This window comes from Neofelis nebulosa, chromosome 7, assembly GCF_028018385.1.
Source record: "Neofelis nebulosa isolate mNeoNeb1 chromosome 7, mNeoNeb1.pri, whole genome shotgun sequence".
NCBI lineage: Eukaryota > Metazoa > Chordata > Mammalia > Carnivora > Felidae > Neofelis > Neofelis nebulosa.
This window is the reverse complement of record NC_080788.1, coordinates 4,989,352-5,003,123: the sequence shown is the minus strand read 5'-3', so window position 1 is coordinate 5,003,123 and position 13,772 is coordinate 4,989,352. Positions and strand designations below refer to the sequence as shown.

The 13,772-nt window shown below is 54.0% G+C and overlaps 1 protein-coding gene across 4 annotated transcripts in view; it reads left to right on the top strand.

Moving 5' to 3' along the window:
* ALPK3 (alpha kinase 3) overlaps positions 1–13,503 on the top strand; it is a 56,199-nt gene extending 42,696 nt beyond the window's left edge. For all 4 annotated transcript variants that reach the window (XM_058736471.1, XM_058736470.1, XM_058736472.1 and 1 more), the window contains 5 exons: positions 1,978–2,258; positions 2,839–2,927; positions 3,723–3,958; positions 6,714–6,762; positions 7,597–13,503. In XM_058736471.1, coding sequence (XP_058592454.1) covers positions 1,978–2,258; positions 2,839–2,927; positions 3,723–3,958; positions 6,714–6,762; positions 7,597–7,942 — 1,001 coding nt within the window. In that variant the 3' untranslated portion in view covers positions 7,943–13,503. The remainder of the gene's footprint in view (positions 1–1,977; positions 2,259–2,838; positions 2,928–3,722; positions 3,959–6,713; positions 6,763–7,596) is intronic.
* Positions 13,504–13,772: the final 269 nt, after the last annotated feature.

The window sequence follows — 13,772 nt, the reverse complement described above, 5'->3', positions numbered from 1 at the left end:
CGCAGATACCCTTAATCGTAATGTCTGCGGAAGGACCCAGGAAAACTGCATTTTCAGTAGGCTGTCTGGTGATTGTGACGGCCCCAAGTTATAAGGCATTTCCCCAAACATGAGGGGAAGAGTCTGTGAGGCTTCTGTCCGAGACGCACTAAGGGTCAGCACTGCAAAGGCAGCTGATGGTAGGTGTTTAGAGCTTCACTGCCACCGAGTGCACTCATTCATTCATTCATTCATTCATTCACTCATTTGATCAGCCAGTCACTGAACTAGTGCCTCTGTTCGTTGTCAAGTTTATTCGGTACCAAATACAACCCCACACCTAAAAGCTTCGTAGTAGTTCTTGAATGTCCTCAAACATCCGATTGCGTTTCCCCAGTTGTCTCCCAGGTGTTGGTTTACTCGGATTAGGAACCACTCACCACTTTGGGCTGATCTATGTTAAGTCTCTTAATATAGGACTGTTCTTCGTCGTTCCCCTTTTTTTTTGCCATTTATTTGTTGAAGTTGCTTGATGCGTAGAGTTGCTTACGCTCTAGATTTTGTTGATTTAACACCATTTCACACATTCTTCTACTCATGTGCTTCCCTTAAACTTATAATTAGATCAGGACGCCTGGATGGCTCAGTCGGTTAAGCGTCCCGACTTTGGCTCAGGTCATGATCTCTTGGTCCGTGGGTTCGAGCCCCGCATCGGGCTCTGTGCTGACAGCTCAGAGCCCGGAGCCTGCTTCAGATTCTGTGTCTTCCTCCCTTTGCCCCTCCCCCACTCATACTCTGTCTCTCTCTCTCTCTCTCTCTCAAAAATAAACATTAAAAAAACCCACAAAAACTTGTAATTAGAGCAAGAGCTTGGTCAGATTCAGGTGCACTTTTGGGGGGAGGGGGTAAGAACACTTCATAGACGTGCCGTGTCTTTCCTTTCGCATCCTATCTGGAGGCACAGAAAGCTTGTCATACTTTAGTAACATTGATTCCTGCCTTCATTCAGTTGTTTCTGCCTGATCTGTCCCTTGGAAAAGTTTAAAAACTGTACCCGATACTTGTTACCTAGGGGTTTTTGCAATTACCAATTATTACCTAAATCCATTATTTCATTAGGATTTACAGCTAGAGTATTTTAATTCTGTCACTTCTTCATTCATCAGTTGATTTCTTCTGTTATTTGGTTGCCCTGAGATGGTGTCCTAGCATCCCCCAAAGGTCACCAGTGAGATCGAGGGGTTTTTTGAGGGAGGAATGAGTATTTTTTAAACTACAATTATGAGTATTTTTAAAACATATTTGGTACGTTCACCACATTGTATAAACCATTGTGTTTAGTTGGTAAGATTGTCTGATTTGGGCCAATGGAAGCCCCTTTGGGAGGTTGGCTCCTGTGTCCTTCTTGGAGGTTGGCCTCCGGTCATTTTTGTAGCTTCTTTGCTCTCTGGTCGGACAAGGTAGGTCAGGTCCGTCGAGTATCCTTCCTGCCACAGACCTGGAATCGACTGTTTCTTTAGGGAGCTCTGGTTCCTTTTAGAGGGAAATGGTTTTTAGGGATCACAGTTTGAGCGCCAGGGCTGGATTGGTCCTGCAGACTTTCTGTTCCAGTCAAACATGTTGCTTGAGATGGAGACATTTCTTCATTTGAGCAAAACACCTAATTCCAAAATAAAGGAATTCTGGTATCGTGTACCAATTGTGATGTCCACGGAACCCCCCTCCCCTCCAGACACTGACAGAGTCCTTGTGATGTGTGGGTACACTCACGCACTGTTACACAATGGGGGCTGTGTCAGACACAGTCCTGCCCTCGGGGGTTCACGGTCCGGTTTGGGACCCGTGGCGTGCATACACCCCAAGAGCAGGAATGCACGGAGAGTGGGCGCGCCAGCATGGTGGGCAGGAGATGGTTCTGGCCTCTTCCTGCCCTGCAGAAGAGGGCGACCTCAGTTGGGCGGGAACTTCCAGTTTTCTACGTTTCCTGTTCCCCTTCAGTTGGAGAGGAGATTGAGATGACCCCCATGGTGTTTGCGAAGGGTCTGGCCGACTCGGGCTGCTGGGGGGACAAACTCTTTGGGCGCCTGGTGAGCGAGGAGCTACGAGGGGGTGGACATGGGTATGGCCTTCGGAAGGCCTCCCAGGCCAAGGTCATCTATGGGCTGGAGCCCATCTTCGAGTCAGGCCGCACGTGCATCATCAAGGTGTCCAGCCTGCTTGTGTTTGGGCCCAGCAGCGAGACTTCTCTCCTGGGCAGAAACTACGACGTCACCATCCAGGTACTGCGCCCCATCCCCCTTCCCTCCTTCCGCTCTTTCCCCTCCTCCCCCTCCCGGCTCAGGTCCTGTTGGGAGGCCCAGTGTGGGGCACAGACCATCTCAGCGTCAACCTCATGAGGCTCCTGGGATGGGTCTTGAGGAGAGCCTGAGACTTAGCCCAGGCTCTGTCTTTGGGGCCATTGTTTTCAAACCATATTTTTGGAGCAGAAACCTTTCCTGTTACCCTCACACATATCTTGCATGGGAGCCTGTGTGTGAGGTGAAAGGAGAGTGACTGGGTGGGGTGGACAGTCTAGGTCTCCCTCACAACCCAAAGCGTGGCCCACGGGGCCCTGCCACCTTTGGCTCCGGGAAACGCAGTTTGGAAACCACTTTGAAAACAGGCCTGAGGCCTCTTGTTTTGCAAATGAGAACAATGAGCTGCAGAGTAGGGAGCAGGGGAGGCATGAACCACCCCCCTCCCCAGGCCTGGAATCCTCCCTGCAGTCCTCTGGTGGGCGGCCCTCCCGCTTAGAGCCGGACATGATGGAGAACAGGAGAGCTTCCTTGCTGACCGGATTTGGTTCTCCTCAATCCACAGGGATGCAAGATCCAGAACATGAGTCGGGAGTACTGCAAGATCTTTGCGGCCGAAGCCCAGGCGGCACCCGGCTTTGGGGAGGTGCCCGAGTAAGTACACAGAGAGGGGGTCATGCAGTCTCAGACCCATTGACTGGAGCTTCGGCCCAGAACAGTGATTTCACGGCCCCTGGGGGGTGGGGGTGGGGGGCTTGTGCAAATGGGCCCTCATCTAACCCCACGCTCTGCTCAATGGTCCCACGAAATCTAGAAATAAACACCTCCAGATTAACTGCCCACTTTAGAAAAGCCTCTGCTTGCTCTTCTGCAGAACTCCCCACCCCTTAGCTCCCCACCCTGTTGGCTGGGTTGCAGAATTCCACACAGCAGATTCTGGGACTCTCGGAAGGGGAGAGGGTAGGCCAGACTTCCAGGCACCCTGGCCAGGACTGTTGGGTGGGCAGACAGCGTCAGTGCAGGGCCTCGTAGGAGTCAGCTAGAAATGGTCATCGTTTCCATGTTGAGGCCTGAACTCTTGACTCGAATACCGGGGTCTGGTTGGCGCTGAGCAGTCTGGCCGAATCCTCTCTGGAGGTGATCCTTTCCGTTTGACACATACTGGTCTTGGTCCCTCACCCAAGCCCGTCCTCCTGGGGCCATGGCACCGTTGGGTTCTAACCCCGCTGACCTCGGAGAACGGACAAGGACTCTGAAGCCAACGGCCCCCATTTCCTTTCCTGAACTCAGGGCGGAGCTCCGCTCTCTTTCTGTCCTTTGGCGTCAGGGCTGACAATTCCCTTCTCGGAAGGGCCCTCCTTTGCGATCCAAGGGTAAAGATAGCTGAGATGGAGGGAGGAGTCTCTCGGGCCATCCTTCCTGCTCACAGCACAGTGGAACTATGTTTAGGATCCTCCCACTGTATCTCATCTACCGGCCCGCAAACAATATCCCGTATGCCACCCTGGAGGAGGATCTGGGCAAGCCCCTGCAGCCCTACTGCTCGCGGGAATGGGGCTGCGCCGCGGCTCCGGCCGCGGCTCCGGAGGCACCTAGCAGCTCTGAGGTCAGGCAGAAATGCCAGACCTTCCAGCACTGGCTCTACCTGTGGACGAACGGCAGCTTCCTCGTCACGGATCTGGCAGGTAGGAGAGCGCGTGGGGGGGGGTGCGCCTGCGCGGGTGCAAGAGGGCGGGCGGGGCCGGCGCATGCGCTCTCCTATTTCTTCGCCTTGGCTTTTCACCGCGACCTCGTGGAGTAGGACGCGGCAGGCGCCGTGTTGTGGGCGGCCTTGACACCCGCCGGGCCTCGCGCAGCCTGCTCTGTAAGGGCAGGGGCATAAAGGAGCAGGCTCCAGGCTCCCGTTAAAATGAAAAAGGAATGGATTTCAAAGAACGTTATGTGGGGGCTAATTAAAACGCCACGACCACCTTTTCAGAATCTCCCGTCCTCCTTTCCCTCCAGCTTTGCTCTGGACTTTCCCCCTCTTCCTACTTCCCAAACTCTCCCCTCCATCCTCGCTCACTAGCTTACTGCCCCTTCTCCCTCCTCTCCTTCCTTCCCCTCCTCCCCTTGCGCCCTCCTCCCCCACCTCCTCCCTCTCACCTCTTCCTCTTCCTTCCCCTCCTCCTTCCTCTCCTCCCTTCCTCTTTCTTCCCGTCCTTCCTCCTCCTCCTCCTCCTCCTCCTCCTCCTCCCTGCCCTCCTTCCCCTCCCTTCCTCTTCCCCCTCCTCTTCTCACTACTTCTCCTTCCTCTCCTTCCTTCCTCTTCCTTTTCTTCCTCCTCCTCCATCCTTTCCTCCCTTCCTCTTACCCTTCCCCCTCTCCCCCTCACCTCCTCTCCTCCTCCTTCTCTTTTCCTCTTCCTCCCCCTCCTCCTTCCCTCCCCTCCTCCTCCTCCCCCTCCTCCTCCTTCCTCTCCTTTCTTCCTCTTCTCTCTTCCTCCTCCTTCCCCTCCTCCTCTTCCCATCCTCCTCCCCCTCCTCTTTCCTTCCCTCTCTTCCTTTTCCTTTCCCTCTCCCTCCTCCCCCCTCCTATCCTACTCCTTTCTCTCTTCCTTTCCTCCTCCTCCTCTTCCTCCTCTTCCTCCTCTACTTTGTTAGCTCTTTATGATGTGAACCAACTTAGTCTCTCTGGCTTCCTTTTATTTCTATCTCTCCCATTACTCAGACTTCCCCCTCCAACAAAGGCCAGCAAAGCACAAATCCTCCTCCTTTTCCTGATCAGTCCTTCCCAGGCCTACTTACTCGCTAACCAGAACCAGGCAGGGGGGAGGAAAAGAGATTTTCTCTACAGTGGGAGGAAAGGGATGCGGGGAATATCACACATGACCTCATCTAGTCCCCAGTGTGCATTAGTGAGAAAACCAAGGGCCGGAGACAGAAAACCGGCTCAAGTGTGCTTTTCGTTGGGATTGAACTGCACTGCAAATATTGTATATATAATTCTGTATATTGCGGGGGGGGGGGGGTACTGGTAGCACATTAAGCTATTGTCATTCATTCTGTTTGTTGACTCCATCCATCCTTCCTTCCATCCATCCAACATCTACCCAACATCGGGAAGCTAAAAAGGCGAATGGGGAATCATTACTGTCCTCAGGAAGCTGTGATAAGTATACTAGTTTCTAGTAGTATAGATGATCATGCAATGTAGTAGGAAGAGCTGGGGGTCGGAGAAATTAGGCTTTAGTCTACACCTCATGGCTTTTCTGCTGGTCTCTGTAAACTCAAGGGAAAGCCAAAGCACAGACAGAGTGGGCCCCTTAATCTCCCTGAGTTTCACCACCCTTTCCCCCCCAAGGGGTGACAGTATCCTCCTTGCCTCCCAGACTGGCTGCGAGGCCTGAGTGAGGTGGTGTCCACGGGCACCTTCTGCAAACTGAAATTCTGTGCCAACGTAAGGGATCATGGCTAGTGTGGGGCAGAGTGCAAGGTGATGGTCCTGAGAGAGAAATGACAGACAGATTAACGCCTCCTGTATGACCCCTGTGTTTCAGACACTAAATCAGAGCCCTGCACACCCCATGATGCTCTCAATACCCCGGCGAGGTGGGCAGCATTGCCCCACTCTTACAGCTGAGGGTTGGAGGTAGTTCTCGCAGCTTGGAAGGGATGGGGCTGAAATCAGTCTGGGTGTGCCCGCCTCTCAGGCCCACGCATGTGTCCCTCTGTCACATGCAGCACTGAGCCCTGCTAGTGACAGGCGGGTTCCCGCAAGGGTGTGACCAGACAGTTGGAAAGTGGGGAGAGGTTCCTACTCTAACGTTGGACGCTGGGATGCTGGGTGGACTGGCCAGGGTGGGGCCCGTTCCTCCGTGTCTGTTCTCCCAACACTGCCTTCCTCTAGTCCTGTGTGGATGCTTGCCTGCTGTCTGTGTGAGTACGTGGAAGCCAGTCTCATCCAGTGTTACTTTTCTGCTGGGCCAGCCTGACTGACTTTCATGTTCCGCCTCCTCGCTCTTGCCCAGACAGGCCAATCTGGTAAGAGGAAGGAGCAACGGTTAGCTCAGAGCCAGAGGCCAGCCCAGTTTGTGGCCTAGGGTGATCCAACTGGGGCAGGATTGAACAGCTGGAAGAGTTTGGGATCTAGGAGTAAGAAAAACTGAACTTTTACTTTGACCCAGTGGCCACGGCCCATGGTCAGTGCTCAGTTATCGAATGAATGAATGAACGTGACCTTGCTTTGGTCCCTTACCTCTGAGTCTATCTCCTCACCCGTGAAAATGGGATATTATTGCCACTAACAACATGGAGTTGCCCACACCGCCTGTGATACAGGTCAGAGGTGATGGCGTGCCCTGAACCCTGGCAAGTTCCTGCCCAATGATACCCATCTTGGAGAGGTGGGGGCCCTGGAACCGGCCCGGGCTGCTCAACTCCCAGCTCTCTCTCTTTCCAGGGGTTGATTGGAAGATGACTGATGTGCAGATTGCTACCAAACTACGAGGGTGAGTGGTTCTCGGGGACAGGAGGCCCTCTGAGAATCTTCTCGGGGTGTGAAATTGTCAAAGGTCTTCTGGTTCTCCATCCCTGAGGTACTGGGCCTGTGGCCGAATGGTCCTAGCTGCCCTGGCGGCCGTATAGTAATGTCCCAGGGACTGCTGACCGTCCCCCACCCCCGTGCCCCTGACCCCAGGTCTGGACCAGAAGCATTTTTTAAATTTATTTTTTTAACATTTATTTTATTTTTGAGAGAGAGAGAGAGAGAGAGAGACAGAGCATGAGTGGGGGAGGGGCAGAGAGAAAGGAGACAGAATCGGAAGCAGGCTCCAGGCTCTGAGCGGTCAGCACAGAGCCCCATATGGGGCTCGGACCCATGAACCATGAGCTCATGACCTGAGCTGAAGTCGGACGCTTTAACCGACTGAGCCCCCCAGGTGCCCCTGGACCAGCAGTACTGACGCCCGCACACAGGCTCACCTGCTCACCTGCAGCCCCGGGCTCCTCTTTCTTCTCGCTTGAGAAAGCTCATCGGGGCGCAGATGAGAAGGGCCCTGGGAGGAAAGTGGTGATGTGGAGTCTGCTCTACTTAATACTGAAAAGGTAGGTCATCCGCACACCGATTAGCGTGGACGTGATGAGTTCCTGGGCCGCGGCGTAAGGAGGCCTCAGTTTAAAATTGAGGTTTGGGATGCTGCCCCGTGAGGTAGTGCCCAGCTGGACTCCCAGCCCCCCTGAAAGGGTAGGGCGTGACACCCTGGCCCTGGCCACCCCAGAGTAGGCCCCCCAAGGGCTCTCACTCTGGGGGGAGCTCCCACTCAGCTCTTCCTGTTTGGCTGCAGATACCAAGGCCTCAAGGAGAGCTGCTTCCCGGCCCTGCTGGACCAGTTTGCCTCTTCCCACCAGTGCAACACCTTCTGTGAGATGCTGGGGCTAAAACCCCTCAAGGGCCCCGAGGCCACCCACCCTCAAGCCAAGGCCAAAGGCTCCAAGAGTCCATCTACTGGCAGGAAGGGCGCCCAGCTGAGTCCTCAGCCCCAGAGGAAAGGCCCCCCCAGTCCCCAGGGCACCCGGAAGAATACTCCAAGCTCCAAGGCCGCCCCTCAGGCCTCAGAGGCACTCACCACCCAGTTACTGGGACAGCCTCCCATCCAAGAGGGCGGCCTCAAGGCCCAGGGCATGCGGTAGCCCCCCACGGGAGGCTCGGGGCCTCCGCCCCGCAGCAGACCAACAAGGAAGCAGCTTGAACTGATGGAGACTTGCCCAATACGGAACTAACCAGGGAAGGTGCACCGGGGAGGCACCACTCGGGGGCCTCTCTGGGCAGCCTCTCCTCGATCCGCTCCTCAGCAGACGGCTTTTGTGCGTGGCACCCAGTGGCCTCTCCTGGTGCCAGCGTCACCCGAGGCTCCCAGACCGCAGCCCCAAGTGTCTGGTGGCCCAGGCCCTTCTTGAAGTTTACACTGGCCACTGCCGGAGGCTCCCGAGTCCTCTGCATGAGCTCCGCACCCAGCCCCCCGCCCTGCCGGACCCTGCGGTGAATGTTGTACCCTGGGGGCACGCGGGCCAGCCTTTACCCTTCTCCTTTGCTTGGCCCCGACCTGTCCTCGGGGTTCCAGACTGCCCCAGCCGTGTCTGGCCTGGTGACTCTCTTTCCAGCTACGTGGCTTCATTCTTCCCAGCTTGTCCTACAACTAACCGGTCACTGAGCCCACGTGGGGCTCAGTGCCCTTCCAGAGCCTGTCGTGTTCCTGTGCCGTGGTCTTTGGTGACGTGTGTTCATGCCCTTCCTTCTCCCAGCACGCAGACACTCACTCCCCTGAATCCTCTGCTCCCGCACCCCGATCTCCATCCCCAGCTTTGAGCCCTGTCACAGCCCGCCGTCCTGCCTCCGCTGCCTCCCTGAGCGTCCCCATGCCCAGGGGCTCCACCAGCCAGATTCCTCCCCAGCCTCTCCCAGACCCCTTGCCTGTGAGGCGAGAAGTGGCATGAGGGTTGCGTCATCGGCTGTGGCCAGAGGGAAGGTGTTGACTTGGAGGGACCTTGTGCTCCATACGGAAAGGAGACGCAGTCACAGTGAATTTCACATCCCCTCTAGACCGGGGCCGGAGGGCTAGGCTCTTCTCCGGGGGGTGGTGTGGGGGGAACGCCCTTGGGAGTTGCAGGAAGGGCAAAGCCCACCCGCGTGCTGGGGTGGAGGGGAGTCTCTGTGCCTGGGAACCAGGACGTGTGCCCCCAGCCATTAGCTCTCGATCCTGGGGCTCCAGCTCTGGGCTTCACATAGGGGCCCCCGAGGAACTGCTGTGCTCAGCCCAGCACCCTGGGTCCTTCCCGAGGGCCCCTCCTTGAGGCCTGGGGCGGGATGGGTCTGATGCTAGTCTGCTCCCTTTGGAATGCAATAAAGGCAGCAACTGTGTACCCCACTTGCCCTTATCTGGTGTGGTTGTGGGTATACGGAGTCAGGGTCCCCTCTCCCCAGGCAGGTGCTCTGAGGGGATCCTGCAGCCCCTGGGCCCTCTGGAATGATGAACCCAGGGTTTGGCTCCTGGATTGACGTTCAGTCTCAGCCTTTTGTGGCCACGGCTAGACAGTCTGTGCTTCTTGCACGACGAGGCTGATGGCTGTGTCCCTGAACAGGGTCCTGGGGACTGAGGCCTTTGGAATTGTTCCTTCCTTTGGAAGAGGAACACAAAGGAAGGAACCCAGGAAGGAAGAACAAAACTGGAGGCCTTGGGGAGATGCCCAGTGTGTCTGGCTCTCTCCACGGCAACGAGGCCAGCTCAGGACACAACCAGCATCCGCCTCTCAGCCGCCCGCTGACCGTTTCCTGCTTCCCCAGGTGCAGAGACTTCTTGTTCTCAAACAACCCCATGCCACCACCTAGGCCTTTTCTTGCCTGTCATTTGTGCCCCTCCGTTTTGACATTTCTGACCTCTACCTCATCTTGTGCTCAGGTGACTCTCCCCACCTTTTCCTCTTGTCCCAGTGTGCCCCCAACCCTCCCAGTCTGTATATCCAGACCACCTTGGTGAACTGAGAGTTGGAATATTATTCATTCATCCATTCATTCAACAGACATACACTGAGCACCTGCTTTGTGCCAGACTCTGAGTTGACCGCTGTTGGAGGCAAAGATACATGAGGGGGTATCAAAGGAGCCTCTTTGCGTTAGGTTTCTTGGATTTTGCGCCACAGAAATGGACTCTGACCAACTTAAGCAAGGAGAAGGGGTTTGTGGGAAAGGTGTTGGGGCAGCTCCAAGAACCAAAGGAATAGCTGATGATTGGCTTTGAGGAGTAGCTTCAGAGCTACTCTACTCACCAACCACCCATTGGTTCCAATGGGATTCCCTTCACGCAAGATTCAGATTCCTGTCCTAGAGCTCAGGGCATCATGGAGCAGGGCAGCGGCAGTTTCCCAAAGCATAGGGATACTTACCAGAAGGATGGTGGAGAATGGAACGGTAGGAAAGGCTTGGTGGCAGCAACAAAGACACACACACACACACACACACACACACACACACACTGTTCTTCCCCACCCGATGTATCACGACTCTCTCATATACAACCAAGAACAACTTCCTCTCTGCTTGGGGAGACCATTCAAGGTCACATCCAATGACTAAGTCCAAGGGGTAGTGACCAGGGCTACCATTGTCCCAAGTCCAGCGTCACTAGTGACACTCTTCTCTCTTTTATATAATTCCATTTTGAAATTCTGTGACCTGTGGATTAAGTGGTGAAGGTAACTGTATTCAACCCAAGTCCTTGGACCCAGCAAGAAAGGAAGCATGGGTAAAGGCTGCAGTCCATTTCCAGAATAGGTCATGAGAACAAGTGTTCATGACGAGGGTTGCTTTGCCCGTCGGCGTGACCCAAAACTTCAGAAGTCCAGCTCCTCGGTGGTCCTGCCTGCGTGGTGGGCGTTTATTTACCATAGGACCTGGCAGTAGGGGGGGCACCCTAGGACTCACCCCACATCCACCTGTGCCCCCGCCTCCTTTTATGTAGCGACAGTATTTTCCCTCGATAACGTTAACCATCTTATGACTCCCACAACCTCTTGTTATGTGTTCTCAGAGGTTTAAGGAGCCTGAAATGATCAGGTGCCTTAGCTTCTAATTCAGCTTATTATGACATTTTGAGGATGTGTCTCCTTGGAGACTAAAGCCTCATCCCAAAGCTCAGGTATGTGAAGAGTAATGAGATGTGGTGACAGCACATCTCCACCCTGCTTCCCAGCCTGTGAGAGCGACCTAATACCATGACTCGGTTGCCAGTTCAGAGCCTATGCGACATCCTGTGGGTCTGGCCCAACCTTTCAAGGTATCGTTTCTCAACCCGGGCCATCACTGAGTTTTCGGCAAACTATCTCACCATATCATGAAGCTGACTGCTTCTGGACTGTGGGGACCCCGACAAGATGAGGGAATGCCACAGGCATCAACCCATTACTTTACTTTTGCTGTAAAGTGCATCCTTGGGTTGAAGGCACTGTGTGGGGATGCCACAGTGACGTTTACAGCATTCGAGAATTCCATGGGTGATGACGGTAAGAGAGGCATGTTGGAGAAGGAAAGTCAATGCAAAGCCGGATATGAAGGACCCATAGTGGTCAAGACAAACCCTGCCCCCTTGAGGTGATAGGTATAGACCGGGGGCGGGGGGGGGGAAGGGGGACCTGAGGAGCAGGGCAGGAGGGGGCATCGTGGGAGGATGAGTGAGGCACTCACACACGCGGCCACACTTGTGCCTTCAGAGCATCCCCTTAATGATGGAGTGCTTCTGGACATGGCTCACTATGGCTGGGTGCTTCAGATAACCCGGTTCGTGAGGCCACTTGCTATGCTGTAGCTGAGCATTTAGGCTGCCCCAGAGCCTGGTGGCAAGCCGGAGGACCCTGTCTCAAAAGGATAAGGGTTACTTATTGGCCAGAGCAACACTTGGTTCTGAACCCTGGGTTCCCCTGCCATGCTTGTTAGGACTTGCCAGAAGCATCATTATGCTGTGCTGGGCCACAGGCCCCACATGGTTCCCCAATACACCACAGACGGACAGATACCTCAGGCACGACATTTGTCCCGTCACGTGGCCTGGTAGGAGAACCATTTGTACTAAAGTCTCTCCCCACCGGAGAACCTGCTCGGGGCCCACCCCAAAGCCGGTGGCCTTCTGGGTCAGTGAGCACGCGGGTTGGAACAAGATGCCCTAACATGGCATTTTCGCCTGGAATTGGGTCTTCGTGGTAAGGGATTCGAAATGCACTCACTTGTTCTACACTATGGGGGAAAATATTCTGACCTAATCAGACCCCTTCACCCCCAGGAACTTTATCAAGACCTTTTTTTTTTTTTTCCACGTGATTTGTCTCCCACCTCTGACTCACATATGTCTTCTCAAGGCACGTAGGGACACTGCTGACCTCCAGGCTCTATCAGCGTGATGCCATCAGTGTGAGGGAATGTGGTGGCGGTGAGGGCAGCGTCCCTGTGAGCTGGCTGAGCCACAGAGCTGGACGGCTGAGATGTTCTGTACCTTTAAGCCAGGACAGCAGAGCAATATACCCCAGGCCAAGTGAAGATGAATCGTTTCTGACGTTCTTTGTTCATCAAAGTAGAAGAAAACCATGAATTCACTAGATCAAAGGATTCATACCAAGTGCTGGACGAACTTGCTTTAGCAGGAAGACCGTCTCTGGAACAGCACCTGCCATTGGAGACATCACTTTTTAAAACTTGAGGCAATCCGGAGACCTCTCGGTGTTTTGCACTGGCCCAGCTGACCTGTGGTAGGCATTGCTATGACTTCCCCCTCAAGGTCTTGATAGCTACACTAATTTCTACATTGCCCCTAGGAATGCGGTCCTGCTTTCGATTTACCGTTTTGGTAGAGAGGGGGATTCCAATGGCTTGTGCTTGTCCTGTCCTATTCTGTTGCTCTCACCCCACACATCAGAGCGCCAGTGTGGGAGCGATGCCTATTTCAAAAACATATCCATTTCAGCTCTTCACTCAAAATAATCCTTGGTTGCCTTTGAGGTTCCAGTGTGTTTACTCTGGTGCAAATTTGGTTTAGTAATCATCCCCATTGGTTGACAGGTCGCATACTTTTCTGTTGTCCCCAGAAAATGGCCATGGCTTGGAGCCAGTGTCTTACAGAACCCCTCTCCCCACGTTTGGATATTTTCCCTTTCCTTGTCTAGTTCCCAGATAAATGGACACAGATCCCTTTGGGGAAGGCCAAGGAAGGCTCGCAATATATATCTAAGTGTCAAAGTAAGGTTTCCCTTCCAAGATGTTTGACTTGCTCTCCATTGAAGGTCTGGAAATTAGTAGGAGGTTTTGACGTGACCTTGGCAGCTTGAGACAGACCTGTCTGCCCAACCAGAAGTCTTTGGTTACGGTAACAACTAGGTGATATCTTAGGGACTGTCTGGTCTTTTTCATTCCTGGGACCCGGTGATCGATTAGCCACAGCCAGGGGTCTGGCTTCCATGCCCATGACCATTTTGATGACTCATCTACTTTGTTCCTTGTATCTATCTCTGCTTCTGAGATCAGGAAGCTCGTTTTCACAGCATCTCTTCCAACCAGCCTTCCAGACTAGAGAGGAAAGCCAGGAGCGCCCCGCACATGTATTTCTCATGGCAAGGAGCGAGACCATCTTCTGGGGCCTGTCAGGGGACAGTGAGAGGATGGATGGGCTGGACGCATGCAAGGGACCCAATAAAGCATTCTTGTTTCCTGACATCTGTGATTTCCTGCTTTCTCGGATATTTGGTCCTTTGAAAAATATAATTCAGCATGGCTCAACATTTGGTCCAGACTTGGATTATTCACCCCCCACCTCCACCACCCCCTAAGGATAAAAACCGTATCAAGCTGTGTGGGCTCCTACATGCAATGTAGAATCTCCAGTGAGCAAACATATCAATAAATATCACCTGAACCACAATTATATTCCACCTCTCTTGGTCCAAAAGCCTTTTAAAAGTCCCCATAGATTTTCCCTATGGT